Source organism: Chiloscyllium punctatum, chromosome 14 (assembly GCF_047496795.1).
Source record: "Chiloscyllium punctatum isolate Juve2018m chromosome 14, sChiPun1.3, whole genome shotgun sequence".
Classification (NCBI taxonomy): Eukaryota; Metazoa; Chordata; class Chondrichthyes; order Orectolobiformes; family Hemiscylliidae; genus Chiloscyllium; species Chiloscyllium punctatum.
Window position 1 is genome coordinate 17,908,921 of NC_092752.1, and position 24,150 is coordinate 17,933,070.

The following is a 24,150-nucleotide window of genomic DNA, read 5'->3' on the forward strand; positions in this document are numbered from 1 at the left end:
ATTTCTCCCTCAACCAAATGCCATTACTAACCAGAATTGCTGGTTATTTGTGTCATTGCTATTTGTGACATTGCTACGTGCAAATTTTCTAACATTTGCATTACAACAGCGACTGAACTTCAAAAGGAATTAATTTAACCCGTGGGTACTGGGGTTTGAACAATATGCAAGTGCAAGTTGATTCAAAAAATGTTGGTCTGCAGTATTGTCCTGTTTTCCTTTACTGGGAGTGAAATACTGTACATTGTTAAAACTTGATTGTATAACAGGATGATGTTTGTCATAACATAAAATATAATTAGGTCTATAAATTCTAAAAATCTAGTTTTGCAACAGTGCAGTATTGTTTGCACCATAACAGTTGTGGTTTATTCAGTAACCCCACACAGAGCCCTATTCACTTAAGTGTGGCTCAGGGAATCTTTGCTACAGCTCTACTGTTAACCTCATCTAGCAAAGTTGCCTGCTGAGAGTGTGGGCTCATTTGCCCAAATTAGCAGCTGTTCAAGTGGAATAATACGCCTATTTGCAAGGTAAAAGGCTATTTCTTTAACCAAACTGTCTTTGCTGCCCTCCCAACTTTTTAAATTGAGTCCAGAACAAAATAAGCCTGGTGGTCCTTGCTAAAAATAGATTTTACGCTTCATTACTCAATGCAGAAAAGTATGCTTGGTTATATTGTAACCCATTTTTTTTCACTATTTGTGCTGCCTAATGCCACTCACTCAAATTATTTCTTGTTATTTTGAGTGTACCTTCAAAGAAGTCAAATCATGTTTTGTCCAAAAATGATGTGTCTAACAGCACCTACTATATGCAAGCTCTGTAAACTTTAACTCTGAATTTTAGTGTCTTGTCTGTGACAGCCCTGCCCCCATGGGAGTCGAGACTTTCGGGAAGTTCAATGTGCTGCTTATAATAACAGAGCCTTTACAGGGAAGCATTATGAGTGGGAGCCTTTTACTGATGGTGAGTACATCTCCAGTTACCACTTCTCAGAACAAAAAAATTGTTTTTCTGTCGATAATCTGTAACTACTTCTTTACCAGAACTTGATCAACATCTGCATACATTGCGTGCAAAAATCCACACATTTTGTTCCAAATTTCTGATGCCATGTTTATTGAGCAAGGCTTGAAAGGTATTTTTCATTAACCTGTTCCAATGTACTATTGTACACCTGTTTGTGAGACATGAGCCCAGATCTTCTAGTCGAGAGGCAGGAGTGCTAACACTGCACTACAATACATTTATTACTTCCAGTGTTTGTAATAGGGATTCCTTTTTACCTCTCTCAACAAAGAGCCAGCATGGTTCAGCTTTCTGTCTCATAGGGAGTGCTGTGCACATCTTTCGTCAATTTAGGTTTTATTGTTGATACCTGGTACTTCCTCTGTCTTGCTATAGCTTTGTGCACTGGTCTATTCTTGGGAACATTTATTGCATTTTTAACATATTGTTATACCTTTGATCCCTGTGAAGGAACCATAATCCAAAGTATTCAAATTTATTAAATGAGCCCCAAATGGAGAAATTGCCAATAAGGTTCCATTTTTTTTGTCGTGTTAACTTTGACAGGAATCTGAATCAATTACCATACAACTAATGCTTCAAATGAAAAGGTCAGTTTTACTTCAAATAATCAGTATGACAATGATGCATGTTTCAGAACTACAACCATGTGGCAACGTTTAACTCCACAGTGCCATAACATGCTGTTCTTTGCTGATACAGGCTAGGTTGTAACTCCTTTCTAACAACTACACTTACCTTCAAATTTCTCATCAGCAAAGCACAATTCTGTTAAGCTTTTTTTTTTATCCTTTGCTTCATGACAATCCTGATGGTGTTGCTTTCCAAATTTGATTTTCAGTCGACCAGCCTTTAAGACCCTGGTCCATGGTGTGGCCACTTTTGAGAAAGCTCCCAACTCTTTACCATCATCAAACTATTGACATAGCTCACCAGGCTTTGGACATTTATAACCAGCTCATGCATTGCCCCCAAGAACTCCTGTTGCCTTTTCTGCCAAATTTACAAAATGACCTGACCAATGCCTGAGAATGTTTTGCTTCTTCACACAAAAAAAGCTTCTGCTTCTGTCACTCTCTGGTTTAACTTTGTGTGTCTGCGTCTGGGCCTTCACTGTCCAGCTCCTCTGATTGTAGTTCTCTTTTTTTTGTCTGCACACATGACCATATTTTAGCATGCTTTGCCACATCACATCAGCCAATAGTTCTTAGGAAGAAATATACAAGAAAATCGCAATCAGGTCCTTTACAAGTAATAAGAACTGTTTGAAGTTGTTTTCAAACATCATTAAAACCAATTACAGATTCTACAAATATTTCAAGGAAATTCTTTTTTCCTTTTCTGCACTGTTTCCAGATCAAAGGTTATCACAGACCCAGATGTGCTTTCCTTAAACCACACAGGCACACGCTGGTATTTGCTATTCTAGAATTAAGTGTTGTGTGTATGTGTATTCAGTTCTTCACATAGTGCATCACTTAGATAAGCTTTGTGTTCCCAACTGCCAAGAACAGGTCAGACAATTTTTCCTTAGTGATACAGAATACAGCATATTAGAGGTAGAGTTATTATAGGTGTCACTTGAAGTCCACCTGGCAGTCAGTCAGACAGTATTGTTAATGGAGAGGTAGGACTAACTTAATCCACCTCACTGGACTGGAGATAGACACAACTAAACATCAAGAATTTGTGTTGGATGTTTTCTATCCATGCAGTAGTCCTTTAACGTAAAAGCAGTTGAAAATATTGAAAAGAAAATGTCAATTTTATTAATGTGAAGAAAAGTAGATGACTCTAAGGATTACTTCGGACATGGTCCAGAGGAAACAGACTCAACAAGTTTGTGGTTCACCAGATTTTGGCACGCGCTCTGCCTTGCTGTCAGCTCAGTCCAAGAAGCATATGCTGATAGTTTGCCGCTGACTTTTCAGGCTAAAGAGCTTCAGGATAGAGAACAAAAACACTCATCTCACTGAAGATCTATGTTCTCCAGAAACCTACTTCAGAATATGGAGACATTGACCAAGACTTCTGTGCAAGCCATCTACCTGAAATTCTGACGGCCAGCAAAGAACTTCATGTGCATTTCTGTGTCCCAGGAATCACCGATGACCCAATACCAATATTGATATGAACAAATGATAGGGAAGCGACGGCCTAGTAGGATTATTGCTGGACTGTTAATTGAGACCCAGGTAATGTTCTGGGGAATCCTGCCATGGCAAATGGTGGAATCTGAGCTCAAAACTGGAATTAAAATTTTAAAAAATTGAAACCCTAAAAACAAATCCATAACAACTGAGAATTGTACATGTTTTGCTCTGTAGGGCAGTATACCATCTCACATTGACCTGCCAACACCATCTTGATAACCAAGAGGAGGCAAGAGTGTATCACATATGAACGCTGATGGTATCACTTGGGGCAGTAAATCCAACTGATTTGCATTGGTCTACCCAACAACAGAGTGCTGGCGCTTCACCTGGCACAGAATCCACCAATGATTGCAAAATGTCCAGATTACAGAGGAGGAGGTGCCAGATGTCTTGAAACGGTTAAAGGTGGATAAATCCCCAGAACCTGATCAGGTGTACCCGAGATCTCTATGGGAAGCTAGAGAAGTGATTGCTGGGCCTCTTGCTGAGATATTTATATCATCGATGGTCACAGGTGAGGTGCTGGAAGACTGGAGATTGGCAAACGTGGTGCCACTGTTTAAGAAGGGCAGTAAAGACAAGTAAGGGAACTATAGACCGGTGAGCCTGACCTCGGTGGTGGGAAAGTTGTTGGAGGGAATCCTGAGGGACAGGATGTACATATATTTGGAAAGGCAAAGACTGATTAGGGATGGTCAACATGGCTTTGTGCATGGGAAATCATGTCTCATAAACTTGATTGAGTTTTTTGAAGAAGTAACAAAGAAGATTGATGAGGGCAGAGCAGTAGATGTGATCTATATGGACTTCAGTAAGGCGTTCGACAAGGTTCCCCATGGGAGACTGATTAGCAAGGTTAGATCTCATGGAACAAAGGGAGAACTAGCCATTTGGATAGCAAACTGGCTCAAAGGTAGAAGACAGAAGGGGTGGTGGAGGGTTGTTTTTCAGACTGGAGGCCTGTGACCAGTGGAGTGCCACAAGGATCGGTACATAAATGATTTGGATGTGAGCATAAGAGGTATAGTTAGTAAGTTTGCAGATGACACCAAAATTGGAGGTGTAGTGGACAGCGAAGAGGGTTACCTCCGATTACAACAGGATCTTGACCAGATGGGCCAATAGGCTGAGAAGTGGCAGATGGAGTTTAATTTAGATAAATGCGAGGTGCTGCATTTTGGGAAAGCAAATCTTAGCAGGACTTATACACTTAATGGTAAGGTCCTAGGGAGTGTTGCTGAACAAAGAGATCTTGGAGTGCAGGTTCATAGCTCCTTAAAAGTGGAGTCGCAGGTAGATTGGATAGTGAAGAAGGCGTTTGGTATGCTTTCCTTTATTGGCCAGAGTATTGAGTACAGGAGTTGGGAGGTCATGTTGCGGCTATACAGGACATTGGTTAGGCCACAGTTGGAATATTGCATGCAATTCTGGTCTCCTTCCTATCGGAAAGATGTTGTGAAACTTGAAAGGGTTCAGAAAAGATTTACAAGGATATTGCCAGGGTTGGAGGATTTGAGCTATAGGGAGAGGCTAAACAGGCTGGGGCTGTTTTCCCTGGAGCATCGGAGGCTGAGGGGTGACCTTATAGAGGTTTACAAAATTATGAGGGGCATGGATAGGATAAAGTTAAAAATCACACAACACCAGGTTATAGTCCAACAGGTATAATTGGAAGCACACTAGTTTTCGGAGCGACGCTTCTTCATCAGGTGATAATGGAGGGCTCAATCCTAACACAGAATTTACAGCAAAAATTTGCAGTGTGATGTAACTGAAATTATACATTGAAAAATTGATTGTCTGTTAAGCCTTTCATCTGTTAGACTACAATGGTAGTTTCACTTCTTTCATGTGTAAATCACAAACCCTTTTTTTTTTAAAAGTTGCATTTTTGGGTTAGCTGTTAACAATGGTGATAGCTGGACCATATGTTTGAAGGTGTAGCTATCACCATTTTAAACAGCTAACCTGAGAATGCAACTTTTTAACAAAAAAAGGGTTTTGTGATTTACACATGAAAGAAGTGAAACTATCACTGTATTCTAACAGATGAAAGGCTAAACAGACAATCAATTTTTCAATGTATAATTTCAGTTACATCACACTGCAAATTTTTGCTATAAATTCTGTGTTACAATCGAGCCCTCCACAATCACCTGATGAAGGAGCGTCGCTCCGAAAGCTAGTGTGCTTCCAATTAAACCTGTTGGACAATAACCTGGTGTTGTGTGATTTTTAACTTTGTACACCCCAGTCCAACATTGGCATCTCCAAATCATGGATAGGATAAATAGACAAAGTCTTTTCCCTGGGATCTGGGAGTCCAGAACTAGAGGGCATAGGTTTAGGGTGAGAGGGGAAAGATATAAAAGAGACCTAAGGGGCAACCTTTTCACGCAGAGGGTAGTACGTGTATGGAATGAGCTGCCAGAGGATGTGTTGGAGGCTGGTACAATTGCAACATTTGGATGGGTACATGAGTAGGAAGGGTTTGGAGGGATATGGGCCGAGTGCTGGCAAGTGGGACTAGATTGGGTTGAGATATCTGGTCGGCTTCGACAGGTTGGACCGAAGAGTCTGTTTCCATGCTGTACATCTCTCTGACTCTATGATAGTCACCTTAAGAGAGCCATGAGGATTGTATTAACAATGCTGAGTCCATCACATCTTTAATAGTTTCCTGGGACATCACAAAGTGAGCCACCTGATAAGAGAGCCATCCTATTTAAAGAATATGTGTGCTGACACCTAATGAAGAACTCCCAATGACATTGATCTCCAAAAGAACCTTTGCATCTATTTAAAATGCTGTAGCACTAATTGTAACATACTCTACACTCTCTGAGCTGACAACACCTTACCATGGTGCATCTGCCCGCACTCCCCTCTTCTCTTTTACGACAAACATCACTAGCCCAACCCGATAACTCGCACACCTGCCAAACTCCCAGGTTTCAATCTTCCATGAAGACAGCCGTCCAAAACTTGGGCGACCAAGGGAGATTTAGGAACATGAGGAAGAGCCTAACTGTGAATGTGTCTGTTCTGGTCAGATCCTGTCAATGACATACTAAATCCCTGCTTTGAGAGATTCATTTCCTGGTGCCAGCATGACCATTCACACAGCGTCAAGGGAAGACATTGAATGGATTATTAACTGTGACATTGAACCATAACTTTCTCTAGCCAGATGAATGGTATATTGGTCAAGAAACACAATATGCTGAATGGTTGAGTGAACTGGATTTTATGCATCTATGTTGGTGGGTTCGCAAATAGGAAGACTCATAAAATCCAGCAGGATTGGGTGGGTCTGAGGGTTGGGGAGGCATTAAGTGGCCCACCCAGTTATTGAATGGCTTCTTAAGAATCCCATGGCAGTGTGATGAATAGTGTGCAAAGTATAGCTGTGCTGTGTTCGGTGTAGTTCAGTTGGTAGTACGCTTAACTCTTGAGTCATGAGGTACTGGGTTCAAATCCCACTTGGGGCTTGGGTGCAAAGTTGTAGCTAAAGTTCCAGTGTAGCACTGAGGCCAATAAATGTTTGGTTGTATTTAAGCATTATTAATAACAGACATGAAGTTAATGCTTTTTGTCTTGCACTCATCATGAGTAAAATGCAAAAACTAACTTTAGAAAATAAAAGAAAGATTTTTGCAGCATGAGAAACAGATGCTGATTGGACAGTAATTTGCTCTAAAGTTGGTTCCCTTGTATTTCAGGCCTTATGAGTGTAAGACAAAAAGCATCAATTTTAGCAATGTTTAAGTTCTGAGGGAGTACTACACTGCTGGTACAAGTTTTGAATGAGATGTTAAATTGAGACCCTAACTGTCCCACAGGTGGATGCAAAAGATCCCATGATGTTGTTACGAAGAAGAGCAAGGCAGTTATCACTAGTATCCTGGTCAATATTTATCGCGTCAGCAACATTACAAATCAAATGATCTGATCATTATCACATTGCCATTTTGGAGGAAGTTTGCTGCGTGCAAACTGGCATTTAATTGTTCTACTTGGTGACCCAGAGTTCGGAAATATTCTACACTGTCAGTGCTCAATTGGTTAAAACTGATCACTGCATTTCCTATATTATAACATGAGTATACTTCAAAGTACTTTTACGGCTGAGAAGTGCTTTAAAATTTCCAGTGATTAAGAAAGGCACTATATAAATATAAGTCTTTTTTCCTCCTTGAACATGGAGCTTTCATTCTTACCTGTAACTCTGACCTCTGCCAGGACCAGACCTTTCAAGCACCAGTGTTTATAAAAATATGTAAGATGGCCTGCTTGAATATTCCATTGCCCTACTAATTCACCTGCTACTTCCACCACTCTCTAAACTTGAAGTCATTCAAAATTTTGCCATCCGAGTCGTATTCGATAATGCTCTCATTGGTCTGCAACCACCTATCCATAAAACCATAATGCTAACTTACACCTTGCTACCAATTTGTGGATGTGTCCAGCAACCACAGACAGGTCACATATCTGTCAATCTGGCTTCCATCCATACAGCCACGATCAATGAACCTTGATAATTAATGTTGAACATTGCCATCTATTAATGGGTCTGAATGTGTACCTATGGGCATGTCTCAGAATCAGAAAACCAAATACCTAGCCATGAAAACTGCCATACTTTTTAACAATGGAATGAGCTGGCTGTTTATAAGCACAGTGTCATTTATGAGTTGGTTCCCTCCAGCAACATCGTTACCTGCTTTAGCAGGGAGATGGCACTGATGAACAGTGCGACCAAACTGTACACAAAAAGCTATCGTGAGGTTTAATGTTTCTCTTTCCCTAAAATGCAGTTGTTCCTGTCATTGCTTCATAAGGGGCTGTTATTTTGTAGTTGAAAAATGTCTTCTCTTGCTTTTAGCTGTTTAAGGTCACACAGTGTCTTTGTTTGAAAGTTCACTGCACATCTGTTCATCGCATTACATGAACTGTGGAAACATGGGACATTTTTGCTTTCAGGAAACTTGCCCTGTTGAAAAGCCATTCATCACGGGTTAGACAGAATATTTTAGAAAATGGTTAGTGAATTGTTTAACAAATGCCGTATTGACGGATATATTTATTTGAAAGCCTGTTAAAAATACATTAAATAGAACAGAGAGGCTGGGCTTTTGTGATCATTGTAAGATTGTGAAGAAAGTACAAACAGCTGCCACTCTGTTTATTATCGAGCCATGGCTGTCACTGCTAATTATGCATTTAACTGAATATTCTAACCTGATACTTTACATTCCATTTACTTGAACAAATTTTATAGGAATCAGTGATTTACTTTGTTCTGTCTCTCTCAGGCTTTTCCAGTGAAAGCTCTGTAGTTTTCTTGCCTCTTACAGGACAGGGATCCTGGGTCAAGCTGAAACTCCTATTTACATTTCTCTTTAAATGCTTCATATTGTTCTCTGGAATTCTTTAAGCTCTCTCATGAAGATAACCCCTTCGATTGTACTCAACTTACCTTTAAGTCACGGTAGTGAATTATTGACTGTCTGGAAGCTAACGTGTTCCCAGTTACGTCTGGTATGTAGAGGGCACTAACAAACCATTCCACGCATTTCTTTTCAGCAGCGTTCCTATTAATATTGTACACATATGGTTACGATCATAATTCTCCCCTGGCCTGGGTACTGATACAGAATCTTTATGAAGACCCATTATTCTCGCTGTTAACTTGTTGCTAAGTGGATGCCGTGTAAATGACATGTCTTGGTCAGGTTTACTTGCTCCCAGGCCATAATCAATGCCTTGAGCGCTTTCTTTTGCTCTTTTTTTTTGGTCTGGAATCCATACCCTCTCAAAATGGGAAAATCAACTTGCTGTGACTAGGAGTTCCTATTTCATGCAGAAAGGGAGAATGGAAGAACACCAGAATTGCATTTTCCATGACCGCCAGACATCTCGAAGCACATTACAGCAAAGTGTAATCACTGCTTTCATGTTGGAAATGATGATCTGTATTGTAAGCTTAATTGTGTGATAATTGTTGACCAGGACACTTAGGATTGAGCATAGGAATTGGGAGGTCATGTTGCAGCTGTAAAGGATGTTGGTGAGGCCACTTTTGGAATATTGTATTCAATTCTGGTCTCCTTCATAAAGGAAAGATGTTGTTAAACTTGAAAGGGTGCAGAAAAGATTTACAGGATGTTGCCAGGGTTGGAGAGTTTGAGCTATAGGGAGAGGCTGAACAGGCTGGGGCTATTTTCCCTGGAGCGTTGGAGGTGAGGGGTGACCTTATAGAGGTTTATAAAATCATGAGGGGCATGTGTAGGGTGAATAGTCAAGATCTTTTTCCCAGGGTACTGGAGTCCAGAGCGAGGGGGCATAGGTTTAAGGTGAGGTGAAGATTTAAAAAGGACATAAGGGGAAACTTTTTCACAGATAGTGGTGTGTGTATGGAATGAACTGCCAGAGGAAGTGGTGGAAGCTGGTACAATTACAACATTTAACAGGCATCTGGATGGGTATGTGAATAGGAAGGATTTAGAGGCATATGGGGCCAAATGCTGACAAATGGGACTAATCAGTTTAGGATATCTGGTCAGCATGGATGAGTTGGACTGTAGGGTCTATTCCCCTGCTGTACAGCTCTCTGATTAATCTCTTCTTTATCGTTAATGTTGTGCTATGGGGCCATTTACATCCATCCAAGCAGGCAGATACTCACTCTGTCTAACCTGCCAAAAAATAGCATAAATGCAGGACTCCCTCAGTAATCTTCTGTCCACTTCTGAACTGGGAACCATGGGGCATGAATCAAAAGGGAGGTTAAGCTGTCAATTTAATAAATAAACATTTCACTGTGTAACATGGAATGAGAAACGAGTCAACCAGGCTCTTTAAATGAACAAGAGTTGGTTTTAGAACATAGAACATGGAACAGTGCAGCACAGGAACAGGCCCTTCGGCCCCACTATGTTGTGCCATGCATGATGCCAAATTAAATTAATCCCCTCTGCCTGCCCTTGGTCCACAATCTCTTCATTCCTTGCATATTCATATGTGTATCTAAAGGTCCTTTAAACACCCCAAACATTTTATTTCTAAACTCTCTCTCTCTCTCTCTCTCTCTCTCTCTCTCTCTCTCTTACTTACATGTAGAAATTATTAGCAAAAGGTTTAAAATGTACAAGTATATTCAACTATCCACTAACGTCAATATCAGGGCACAGCACAGTCCCAGACGTAAACTTCTGCACAGCATCAAATCATAGGACTCTATCAAATAAAATTTAAATCAGGAGGTAATTGTTCATGGATTGCCCAGATGTCTGTTTACAGCTGAAAGGCCATTTTTCCCACAGTAGCTTGTGGATCCAGGCATCTGACTGGACGATGTGGTGGCCGATGGATCTCTCTCACTCTCCATAAACAGTCAAGTTTTTTCAGAGTTCTCACTTTAGGACCTCATGGCTTATAGCATTGAAGTCTTATGGTGAGTTTTCAACTCTCAAACTTTGGTGGGAAAGATTTCAGAGAGAGAGTGGGGAGTGATGCTGTTGCTCTTGTAACATTTCTCTCTGACTGTTAGTTCAAAACCCAGTAGCTTCATAGCATCCACACACCGCACTGTACTTTCTCTCTTTCTAAAAGTTTTAAAGAAAGTAAATGGAACATTTTAACTGTTGTAGCCAGTGTCCATTGCTTTGAAACATGTTCTTTTCAAAAACCTGTGGACGCACACACGTCCAGCTGATTATATTGTAAATTAAGGAATCTATACATCCAGCTAATAACGTTATCACTTATAACAGTATGGTTGGTGACGTGGTACTGCCAAAAATTGTTGAAGGTATAGCTGAGGCAGCGAAGGTGGGAACTGGTCGACCTGTCCTTCTGCCCACCTCACCTGTACTTACTATGTTAAACACTCTGCTGCCAAGGTTGCACCTTCACGAAGCTTCAATCAGTTGTTAGCTAACGTGCAAATGTTATACTGATGATATTCTGCTGCATGTTTCCAAGTAAGAGAGGCAGTGGCTAAATGGGGATTGGCTGTTCTTTAGACTGCAATGTCAGGCTTTGGTTTTTGCGATCCAGCATGAATAATGAGCACATTGCATGCCCCATATAAATTGTGAACGCTAGTTAAAAACTACTGTGTGAATCAATAAACACGTCAAAGACAGTGTCAGACAATTTGTCACACGCTATAAATTGAGCTGCTGGTTACAAGTCCCATCTTAACATTGGGAGCAATAGCACTTGATAGCAATGACTTAATATAGCTAAAATTAACCAGCAGTTTAGCAGCAATGTAAAGAGGCATTAACTAAATAAGTATCTGAGATTGAACAAGCAACTCGTATGGTGCAAAAATGGATACTGAATGTTAATTGTAGACATAGAGTCATAGAGATGTACAGCACGGAAACAGATCCTTCGGTCCAACCCGTCCATGCCGACCAGATATCCCAACCCAATCTAGTGCCACCTGCCAGCACCCGGCCCATATCCCTCCAAGCCCTTCCTATTCATATACCCATCCAAATGCCTCTTAAATGTTGCAATTGTACCAGCCTCCACCACTTCCTCTGGCAGCTCATTCCATACACGTACCACCCTCTGTGTGGAAAAAGTTTCCCCTTAGGTCTCTTTTATATCTTTCCCCTCTCACCCTAAACCTATGCCCACTAGTTCTGGACTCCCTGACCCCAGGGAAAAGACTTTGCCTATTTACCCTATCTATGACATCTGGTGAGGTTAATTTCAGGTTAGATCCTGAGATGGCTGGTAAGGGTGTTTGAGTTGTCACCCCATGGGTGAGAATTTCCTTTAGCTACTGGTGATTAACAGAACTATTGAAACGGATTCTGAAGAGTGATGCGCTTGAGGTGGTCTTCCTTAAAGTTGCAGGAGTTAGCTTCTGTTTGGTCAAATTGATGAACTTCCTTTGGCAGCAGGTTTAACTTTGGTTTTCAATTTGAGCTGAATGCTAGTTGCACGAGACACAAGATCTGAGCTACTGGCTTCTCTCTAACCTTTCACAATTTCAGAATATTCAGAACTCAACGGCACTTTATCACTGCCATTTAACTTGGTTGTGTTAATTTGCTGTCCATTGTAAATACATTTGTACAGGTGTCCCTTTTTAAAACATGAAAGTTGTTTCAATGAGATCAGAGGAAAAAGTCTCCAAACAAACAGAGGAAATGTCTATCTACAAGAAACTGCATCTAACAATGATAAAGAGTATCTGCCAATGCACCTGTTTTGATCAGAATGGGTGCGGCACACCATATTTCTGTATCTGAATTGCAAAGGGAATCTCTTGCATGCAGTAAACCAATCAGAATGACACATTCGCCTACTTATGGGTGTAATGATAATGCCACTGGACCAAGATTTTAGTGACATGGGATACAAATTTAACCGTGGCAGCTTCGTAAAATCTGGAATGTAAAGGTAATCTCAGTAATTGTGACTGTGAAACTAAAACCCATTTGGTTCTCTGATGTCCCTGAGGGAAGGAGATCCATAGCTGGTCTGACCTACCTTTGATTCCAAACCCACAGTTTTAAGGTCCACCTGACACAGAGGTGTGTCATAACATCTCTGAACAGGCTGATTTTTTTTCAAATACCCTCTACAGTGGCCTTGCAGGCCATTTGGTTCAAGAGCAGTTAGGGATAGGTGATGAATTTTGGCTTTGTCAGTGATAGCCACGTCTCCTGAAAGAGTAACTCAGAGCAGAAATTCCTTAAGACTTTGACTTTGCACTCTGCTTCTCTAGGATCTAGTGAAAAGATAAAGGGACGGGTTATGATTGCATAGGGAAGGTGACCATAAGGAGGTGACCATCTTGAAGATATGGCTTTGGGTTGTGAAGCGTGTTGTATTTTTACTGAGGTGAACAAAGTAATCTTCAAGTGCCCTGCTCACTAAAGCTTGTCTTCCCTAATGCTCATGGCTTTGGCTGAATCACTGATCTCCCTTATGTATGTCTCTGCTTGGTCAATGAGTTTGTTGTTGATCGCTGCTCTATCTGTGTAGTTCCTTTAAACTTACTGTGGTATTTTCTTACGGGAAAGGTGTTATTGAGTGCCAATGAAAAGATCTATAGAGTCATGTGACACTTGTATATGTAGTCAGAACTGGAGAAGAAACAAGATAGGATAGTGATGGTGTGGGGATGAATCGAATGTGAGGAATGCTATTTGTGTGTAAGGCGAAGAGAACAAAGGAAAAGGTGACTGAGTTTGAATAAGAAGAAAAGAGATTTTCTGGTGCACCTCTGCAGAGGAGGATATTATTGAGAGTGGTAGGGAGGGATTAAAGAGTCAGTGTGTTTTGGAGAGAGCTGTCATATTGGGGATCAATACTTCACTCTTCACCATGACAATCACCACCAGTGTTAGGGTGGGAATGTAAATGCAGCAATCTGACCCACTGCTGTTACAATAGGACTTTCCAGCACTTTTTCAACTGCTGGAACGGAGTTCTGAAAGCCAGAACGGAAAGGTTCCAGGTTAATCTTCTGGTCCAGTGTGAGACATGCTTACATTTCTTCTTCTAGCAGGTGCACAGGGAGAAATGTGTGCTCAGCAGGATGAAGAAAGGCGATGGTTCGGTAATGTCATTCTCAGTCTGACATCCTGAGGGTCAGTAAATCCATTTATACCAGACTGTACAATATGGAGGTTTATCAAGATGTTGCCTGGTATGGAGGAAAAGCCTTATGAGGAAAGGCTGAGGGATTTGAGGCTGTTTTCATTAGAGAGAAGAAGGTTTCGAGGTGACTTAATAAGAGACATACGAGATGATCAGAGAGTTTGATAAGGTGGACAGTGAGAGCCTTTTTCCTTGGATAGTGATGGCTAGCATGAAGGTACATAGCTTTAAATTGATGGGTGATCGATATAGGACAGATATCATAGGTAGGTTCTTTAATCAGAGTAGTAAAGGTGTGGAATGCCCTGCCTGCAACAGTTGTACACTTGCCAACTTTAAGGGCATTTAAACGGTCATTGGATAAATATATGGATGATGATGGAATAGTGTAAGTTAGATGGGCTTCAGATTGGTTTCACAGGTTGGCGCAACATCGAGGACCTGTACTGTGCTATGTTCTGTGTTTTATGTTCTAAGCCCACAGTGCGGCCTCCCAGCCATCCCTGTTCTCTATTATGGAGGTCTTAGATGACCGCATGCGGGAAAGGCTGGACCAGCCACTATCTCTGGATGAGCTGACCAAGGCCCTTGAGTCCTTAGAAAAGAATAAAACTTCCAGAAGGGACAGCTCACCAGTTGGGTTGTATTCAGCTCTGTGGGACTTGAATAGCTCTGCTGGGGTCTACAGCAGTATGCTTCTGGCTGATAACATGTGTGAATCCATGAGGAAAGGAGTCATCACCCTCATCTACAAGTGTAAGGGCGAGAGGGAAGAAACTATAGTGGAAAATTGGCAACCAATTTCATTGCTGAATACTTGATACAAAATCCTGTCTAAGGTCTTTGCCAATTGGGTCAGGTCTGCTCTGGGCTTGGTGATTCACTCCAACCAAGCCTGTGCTGTACCAGGCAGGACGATCTCTGAAGCCTCACGCTCCTCAGCGATATAGTCGCCTACGTGCAGGACAGGGGATGTGAATGCCTGCTTCATCAGCCTGGACCAGGAAAAGGCCTTTGACAGGAAATTGCACAACTACCTTTGGGACGTAGCCTCCGACATGGGCTTTGAGGAGGGAATCCACAATTGGATCCGACTGCTCTACACCAACATCATTAGCGCAGTCTCAATTAAGGGTTGGGAATCCAAAAGCTTCCCGATCAGATCCAGAGTCAGGCAGGGCTGCCCACTCTCTCCTGTCTTGTGTGTGTGTGTTGTATAAAACATTTGTTGAGTCCATCAGGAAGGATGTGAGCCTGAGAGGGATGACTACTCCAGGCAGCAGAGACCTGTAGGTTAAAGCCTCCTGTACATGGATGACGTCATCGTTTTCTGCTTGGACCTGCTGTCAGTACACAGACTCATGAGCATCTGCAACCAGTTTGAACTGGCTGAACTGGTGAACTGAGGCAAGGTTGAGGCCATGTTCTTTAGGAACTGGGCTGACTGATCCTTTATCCCTTTTGCTGTCAGGTCAGCTTACCTGAAGGTGCTGGGAATATGGTTCAGAGGTCTGGGGTATGAACTTGGGAGGAGCATATTGCCCAGATGAGGCAGAAACTAGGCTTTAGAGAGCACCGTTCCCTCTGCATTTCGGGTAAAAACCTGGTCATCAGGTGTGAGGCACTCTGTTGTTGTACCTGGTGTAGGTCTGGTCCATTCCCAGTCACCCGAGCCATCTTCCACTTCATCGGGAGGTCTGAGATGGACTATGTTAGCAGCGACACCATGTACAAACCTCTGAATAAGCCGGGGGGGAGGGGGGGCCTACCTTACCCAACACTGCCCACATCCTGACAGCCTCTTCAAGTGTGGCTGCATCAAGCTGTGTGTAGACCCTCTACACAACCACTAAGTGTCACTCCATACTGAGGTTTTGCAAAGGATGGGACTGTCCTTGTTGCGATGGCACACTCCAATTAGTTGGACCATTCTGTACCACCTGTCCTTTGTGGAGAAGTGTGCATAGGAAAGCTCCTTCGACCATAAGTCCATCAGGAAGTGGTCAGCACATAGTGTCTTCAAAACGCTGCGGGAAAAGGAGAGCGTGCATTCTGTCAGGTTGTTCCCTGAGCAGACTGTCAAAGTCATTTGGCAGAATGCCTCATCGCCAGAACATTCCAACAAGCACCAAGACATCGCTTGGCTGGTAGTGAGGAGCCACTACCTGTCAGATCCTTCATGTACCCCTGGACTCTATACCACCATGCAGTGCCCTCGAAGCAGCTGCTTCTCCTGCTGGAATGTGCCTTTGCAAAGGAAGTCTGGAGGGAGATGCAGTGGTTTTTGTCGAAGTTTGTCCCGAGTAGCTCCGTGACGCAGGACTCTGTGCTAAACGGTCTGTTCTCCGGGATGCACACCAAGACAAACACTGAGGACCATCAACTCGGTGAAAGATGCTCTTTGGTCTGCTCAAAACATGTTGGTCTTCCAGGGCAAGGAGTTGACCCTGACCGAGTGTTGCAGACTGGCACATTCAAGGTCCGGGACTACGTGTGTGGGATGCACTAAACCTTGAGGCAGCTGCTGCCAAGGTGCAGTGGGGAAAGACCATTAGCTGAGATCTTCCTGCCAAAATACTGTGGGGTTCCGATAAGTAATCGGACCCTCCTGGTGCCTCTAAAGTGGGTAAATATCACCTTGTATAGGTGAGAAATGGCTTGCATTTTTGTTTGTTCTTAATATGCAAAGACTGTATTGTATTGAACTGCTCTAGTGACTAGAATTTTTTATGAATGAAGTATATTTTTGTAATAAAAAGAAAAAACCGTACAACCTGTCCTGAAAATGTGCATTACTGCTTTCATCAGGCGTTAAGAGGCCCACTGTAAACTATGTGTAGGATGTAGATACGCTGCAGACTCTCCGACACATTCACAAGGGCAGCCGGTCAGTTAGATGGAATTAAAAGACTCTAGGTTAAGTTGCCCAGGCCAACCCCTGGCTACCTTGTGATGGCTTGCAGTCCAGTCCCCGCTCACCTGAGTTGTGTTGAAAACTGAGGCATTACAATTACACAGGTAAAAAGCACCTTTAATGATGTTGCAGACGTGAGAATAAACAGTGCAATGTTTGCTTTGAAGAACAGTGATATGATTGTTTTCGTAACTGACACATTCTCAGCTTATTTCACAAGAGCAAAGTTTTCATTTCAAGCCTGCATATGTTGCAAAACAAAATTCTTCGAAAACCTAGGTTGAACCTATTGTTATTGCAGCATGTAAGTTAATGCTATTGCCTAATTATTATAGTCGTCTTCAGTTCATATCCCACTTTGTGATTTTAACATTGATCAATGATTCTGATGAAATATATTCCACAAGCTGTTGCCAGGACACACTATTGGACCCAGTCTGTACGCAGTTTCAACTATTGCTGAGCGCCCATTCAGACGGGATTCAGATTTCTTGTTTTCACATCCGAGAATGAGCTTGCATCAATCCAGGCTGGAGAGCAGGCAAGCATAGGATTGACGTTAGCCCATAGGTTTAATGACCCAGGTTTTACTGCGCTAATGTAAACAAAGCTGTCAGCATTTGCTGTCATTATTCCACTAAGACTAATAGCAATTTTAGGAGCTCAGACATCCATAGAATAACATGGAAATCTAGAAGTTGCCGTCAGCGAGTGTGTATACTGCTCCATGGAATGCCTGGGCGAGATTCCCACAAAGTGCAATGTCTCTTGGAATCATGGCTTGATGACAACTTTCACTTCTACACTATTAATCACACTGTAAAACACCTGTGAAATAATTTGTGTATTGTTGAATGAGGTGTGACTGGACTTTTAATGACATACTGACTGCATAATTACCGCTGAACGCTCCCAGCGAAACTAATTTAATATTTGTGTCAAACTTCTCACAGCGTTAAACAAAAAAATTCACCGAAACATTATCACTTTGCAGCTTGTCTTTAATTTACTTTTGAATCTCAACATCAGTAACATTTACCTCAGCACCTTGAAATTTATACATAATGATCTTTTACCTTTTTATTTGCTGTTAAGTGAACATATCCACGCGGTTGTCTCCAAAGCTGTTTGCTGTCAAGGGGGTGGGTCTACCTCAGTTGCTGGATGGCTGGTTTATGAAGCTGTATGAGACCAACAGTGTGGGCTTAATCCCCACATTGGCTGAGGTTACCATGAAGGACCCACATTCTCAGCTTTCCCCCTGGCCTGAGGCATGACAATCCTCAGAAAAGCTTCACCACCAGTTGCCTGACACTAATGAGAGGGTAGTCATCTAGGACGATGGTGACTTTTATTTCTTCCAACTGTTGATGCACACCGAGACGTCTCTACTTAAAATCCGATTTAAACACGATCAACAAAAGGGGAAAACCACAACACAGAAGTAGGCTTGTTCTTTCTAGGCCTCTTCTTTGAGGTCAATGTCAAGAGCCTGAGAGAAAATGAGGACTGCAGATGCTGGAGATCAGAATCAAAACGTGTGGTGCTGGAAAAGCACAGCAGGTCAGACAGCATCCTTGGAAGCTGCCTGACCTGCTGTGCTTTTCCAGCTCCACACTTTTCGACAGTGTCGACAGCCCTTGATTTGCTGCTGGCCTGGACAAGGCCCAGGATTTGGCTCCTTGAATCTTCTCTGCCGTTCACTTAAATCTTGAGTGACCTTCCACCTCAATTCCAGTTTTCCTGTGCTATTCCGATATTCCTTGAATTTGATTCCAATCTGATGTTAGTCCCTCCCTTTGCTGTTTTTGTTGTTTGGGTTGAATGTAAATTAAACCCTGATACATTTCAAACCGTGTTATATTTTGCATAGTGTGCCTGATTGATCTCCTGTATATTGTAAATACCCATAAGTTGTTCTTCGCTAATTTTAGTACATGCACATACTGTGTAAAAGCCATTGCTTTTAATAAATGGCCCAATTAAAACATCCAAAGCCAGCTACTGAAATGCCGCCTCTCATGTTATTCTGTTTCTTCCTGCTGTTCAGTATCAGACAGCCAAAAATGTGAGCTGAATTGCAGAGCCATTGGTTACAAGTTCTACGTGCGCCATGCTGCTCAAGTCATAGACGGAACCCCATGTGAATCTGGATCTTTGAATATTTGTGTCAACGGAGAATGCAAGGTAAGCCAGCAAACTCTCTCCTCAAATTGAACGCCGTTACAACTTCATCTTGTGTTTCATGGTTGCCACGCTGGCCATCTTTCAGCAAGCAAAGCTGCATTGTGAAGATAACATCAGGAATTTTCTGTTGTCAGGCCAGGAATTCTTTGCCAGAAGTCACTTGGTGCATGTGAACAGGGTCTACCTATTGTATGTAAAACACCGGCTCGAGACTTCCTAACCAAGCTGCCCAGAGACCTCTGGAGCAGATAAGACTTGAACCCAGGTCTCCTGCAAACAGGGTCAACCTGGTGTATGTTAAGGGGATTCATCGGGTGGATATAAACAGGATTTTTACTGTATTCTGTTGTAGTTCCCTGGCAGAGGGGGAACAGCTCCTGAGCACACCCTACTCTAGACTGCAATAACTTCCCCTGCTCCATTTAAAATTCAACTCAGAAGGACAAGCCAAGATTGGTGGAGCGGCACAGTGGCTAGCACTGTTGCCTCACAGCACCAGGGCCCCAGGTTCAACTCCCGCCTCAGATGACTTTGTGGAGTTTACACATTTCCCCGTGTCTGCGTGGGTTTCCTCTGGGTGCTCCAGTTTCCTCCAAAGATGTGCAGGTTAGGTGAATTGCCCATAGTGTTCAGGGCTGTGCAGGTTAAGTGCATTAGTCTGTGGTAAATGTAGAATAGCAGGGGAATGGGTCTGGGTGAATTATTCTGCAGAGGATTTGTGTGGGCTGGTTGGCCCAAAGGGCCTGTTTCCACAGTGCAGGGATTCTAGTTCTGAGTAGTGGGTGTCTATATCTTTTCTCCTATCCTCATTCCTGATGGTTGGGCCACAGATTTTCCTTGGATTTGTCCACCCTCACGGGCTAAATCCTGGCTGACCAAGAAACTCCTGGTGAAATTGGATTTATGGTTTAATTGCTGTGGGAGCAAAATTTCTCACATGGGTTCCTCTGCCTCACATTCTTGTCACTTGTCCCTAGTACACGCAGATACCACCCATGTTAGTCAGGATAGAGGAAGTATTTACTTTTAACCAGTAATATTTTTGTCATCTGCTGTGGGTCTGACCATCTGATTCTGTGTTTCAGTTTTCAATCAGTACTTGGATGACTAGTAAGTAAGGACAACAGTTTGAAATATATTATCCACATTTAAATTATCAAAAACTCATGTATTGTAAATTTTCAAATTAATGTACATGTATAATGTACTGCATGTCTTCAATTGTAATGCATTCACTACAAATGGACTACAAATTTTCGGAAGCAATTCATTCATGCACTAGATGCATTTTTTGCTCCAAATTTCAGTGAATAATGAAAGCCATGTCTGCCGTGGAAATTGGAGGGCAAGATCAGTGAAATTTTGGGTCCCTCAATATATTTGCTTATGTTTGTAAAGTGAAGAACAAAATTCAGAAATATATAAAGAGCTTGAAAGCACTGAGTACTGACGCAATCTACTGTGTTAATGCCAGAAACCCCAGTAAGAATTGGGTTGTTGTGCAATATATGCTGCTGCAGGGCAACAGGCTAGTCACGTCTACCACTCACCTGGACAGGAAACTTCCCATGCTGTCCAAATGTCAAATTAGTGTTTGCTGCCAACAAGGTGAGTGTCTGATTTTATTCACTGCTGGCGTTTAGCTCCTTAAATCACTGAAATAAGCAGGTAGATCCAGATGTAACGAGGGGAAGTGGTTTCCTTTGACAGATATATTTTCTTATTGTCCAGAATTTATAGTTTGAAACAGATGGCTAGTTGCTGTTTGCTGACTGTAATGATGAGTTAAAACAAGTAGAACAGAATGGATTAACTATTCAATACTGGTTCTTTTTGCAATTGTTCATGCTGTTAGCGCCTTCGAGTTGATCTTGCAATGCAAAGCTCGTCAAAAAGAGGTGTTTGCTGGGAGTGGATCTCAAAACAATGTGAGCTGCATGCCTGCATCTTCCAAAGATGTGTTCCTGCTGTTCAGTTCTTCCCCACTGTCAATGCTAGATTGTGGAAGCAGCCCTGCTGTTCTTGAACCTAAAGCAAACGTCCACAGAATGCTTTCTCTGTGGCCCACTGATTTTACTCTTGTGCCTCACAAAGCCACTTATTGTAAAACAGAGACGAAATTGAGAATCTCATCAGAGTGGTTGTTTCTTCCCTGAATAAACCAAAACAATGATATTAACATGGACGTGACATTGCAATCCTCTGGGGTGCCTGCATCATCAGATATTTTATTTGTGTGTCAGATCTTTGCCTCTCCTGCTTCTGTTATCTGGATAAGTATTGCCTCGATGCGTCCTATAGCTGTTTCTTTTGAGTTAATATTTGTTCAATTCGTTAGTTTAAAAAAAACGCTTTCTTTACTGCTTTGAAGGGCGTACTAAGAATGGAATATTTGAGAAAAAGTGAATTCCATTTGAATTTCAGCTAGCTTTTGTTTCTTTAGATGTCTTTGAGTTGCCGTTGTCATGAACTACATGACCCAGCCACTAAACTGGTTACATGCAGGCACAACCAGGGACAAAGGGGCTAAACCAGATGGAGATAGAGACAAAATGGACATGTTTGTTGAGACGGGCAAACACTATAGAAAGGACGGAAGGTTGGAGGGGGTGGGGGTGGGTTTGGGAAGACAGATGAATCTGCTGAAGATACAAATTGACCCCAGAGGAATGAGTTGCTGTTTCCAAGTGGATCCCAAATTCATGAAGTAAAAATGTTTGAATTTTTGTTTTAAACCCAATTAGGGCCTAGGGCTCCCCCTCTTGGAGCCTCAGAGCCTGGCTGGATATAATTCTGGGTATAATTACATGATTATTGTGAAAAAGACCAAGGGAAAACTATGGTTAATATTTATCACCTGAAAGATATTTTGATCAGGGACAAAGCTCCAGCGTCATAGGATTGAATTGGATAAATGTTTGGAAAGGTGATTGTGAAAGGGCAATGTAAATTAGTAAAGTGAAATATTCAACAAAGTATCTAATTTGACAGTATTTGGCATTCATTAATGTTAAGTTGTACAGTAATGAGTTTGGCATTACTTGGCAAGGATGTTTTTGGCAATAACCGTATTTGGTCCAGTAAAATAATTGGCATCTTTTGACACTACTGTGTTTGACAGTACAGGTTTTGGCACTGTGTAATGTTTAGCACACCATATTTGACATTAATGAATGTTATTTTGTAGTTTGAATGTCTAACTTTTGAACTTGAACTCAATTATCTTTTTATAAACTGTCAGAGGGCTGGGCCCCATGTTTACTTTTTATTATTATGTAAATATTCTCTTATATTTTTACAGCTAGATATGTTTCTATGAAATGCAAATCAATGCTTACACGTCATAGTTTTGTGCATGTATCTATCTACCTGCTGTGTTCACATCCACAGAGTAATAAGTAGAGCAGCAAATATGCATATGCACCAATACAATGGTAATCTAATGGTCAGGACCTATGCACAAACTTATTAATGTTTCAGTAATGTTTGTATTGATAGCACCATCAATAATGGAAGTGGAAAACATTCATAGTGTACCTTAAGGATAACCCTTCCATTTTGCTCCTGCTTCTTGATTTTTGCCAGTCAGGGTCGAAGAGTGTGATGCTGGAAAAGCACAGCCTGTCAGGCAGCATCTGAACAGCAGGAAATGCTGCCTGACTGACTGTGCTTTTCCAGCATCACACTCTTCGACCCTGATCTCCAGCATCTGCAGTCATCACTTTCTCCTTTTGTCAGTCAGGCACTTGGGTTCCATAATGTTTGGGGTTGAAGAAAATGTCAGCCTTCACAGGAAGGCAGTAGCCCTGAACTGGCTGTTGGTACCTTGCATTTGCCCACCTGCTGCTTTGGATTGCACACTCGGCATCAATAATATTTAACCGAGTTGTCCTTGTATCAAAATGCAATGTCAGCTCATTCAGGTACAGACATGCTTAGAGCCTAATGACCTACCGCACTGTGGGACCACAATGTCTAACACTTCAATAGCTTCAGTGAAAATCAAGGATCCATTTTTGATCAGAAGAATGCAGCCTACTCTGTTTGTGAAAATCTCCCATTAGGTATCCTATTATGCCTCTATAGCAACATGTTTCGACATGTTAAAATTGAATGCTCTTTACTGAATGTAAATAAATCGCAGTCACAATGGAATAAAGGCTCTGAGTTGCCAGTATCGCACAAAAGGACTTTGATGTTATACAGTGAATGTTAATCCCTTGTATCACCAAGAATTGCTGCATTATCTTGAAATCTTTGAAGAGTTTGCAAGGCTTTATAAAGTCATAGAGTCATCCAGCATGGAAAGAGACCCTCAGTCCACATCAACCATGTTCTCACACTAAACTAGTCCCACCTACTTGCGTTTAGCCCATATCCCTCTAAACCTTTCCTATTCATGTACAGTAGAACCCCTGTTTCCGTGGATTTGGTTTTCTCTGTTTCCGTTATCCAAGGTTTACCACCGCCTAAAAATATTACATGGAAAATTCCAGAAATAATTTCGGGGTGGGGTGTAAGTTTTCCATTTAAATGATAGAGTTTGCTATTATGCACGGTTTCAGGCATCCATGGTAGTTCCTGCAACATATCAACCATGGATACGGGGGCGGGGGGGGGGGGGGTCATCTGTACTTATCCAAATATCTTTGAAACGTTGTGACTGTACCTGCATCCCCACTTCCTCAGGCAGTACAGTGCGTAAAATGTTACCCCTCATGTCCTTTTTTAAATCTTCCTCCTCTCATGTTAAAAATATGCCCCCTAGTTTTAAATCCACCCCACAATAGGGAAAATACCTTTAATATTCACCTTATTTGTGCCTCTCATGACTTTATAAACTCCTATAAGGTCACGCCTCAATCTCCTACGCTTCAGTGAAAAAAGTTAAATGTGTTCTCCAGTTTTAATTAGATGATAACTTTCCTGATTCCACACTGCCAGTTGGATAACCACATCTGATGAGGGTGATGAGATAAAAACAGGGCTGTAAGCTTGTAGACCCTGCTCTCTGATTAATGTTTCTTTTAAGGATAGCCTTTTGTTGGAATTATATGATCAAGGATAAACCTTTAATCCTTCTGAGTATTAACTCTGTCATAGAAAGTTAAAGAACATTTAATAAGTAGCACCCAAGTTAGTGAATTACAGAGCAATGATTGAAAAGATAAAGCTAAGCAGAAATTAAAAGCTCACTCCTTTTGAACAGTGTGATTTATAATGCTG

General features: G+C 41.8%; 1 protein-coding gene across 2 annotated transcripts in view; it reads left to right on the plus strand.

The window, feature by feature from the left end:
* Positions 1-24,150, plus strand: part of adamtsl7 (ADAMTS-like 7) — a 454,799-nt gene that overhangs the window by 95,569 nt on the left and 335,080 nt on the right. For both annotated transcript variants that reach the window (XM_072583993.1, XM_072583994.1), the window contains exons 6-7: positions 867-969; positions 18,788-18,924. In XM_072583993.1, coding sequence (XP_072440094.1) covers positions 867-969; positions 18,788-18,924 — 240 coding nt within the window. The remainder of the gene's footprint in view (positions 1-866; positions 970-18,787; positions 18,925-24,150) is intronic.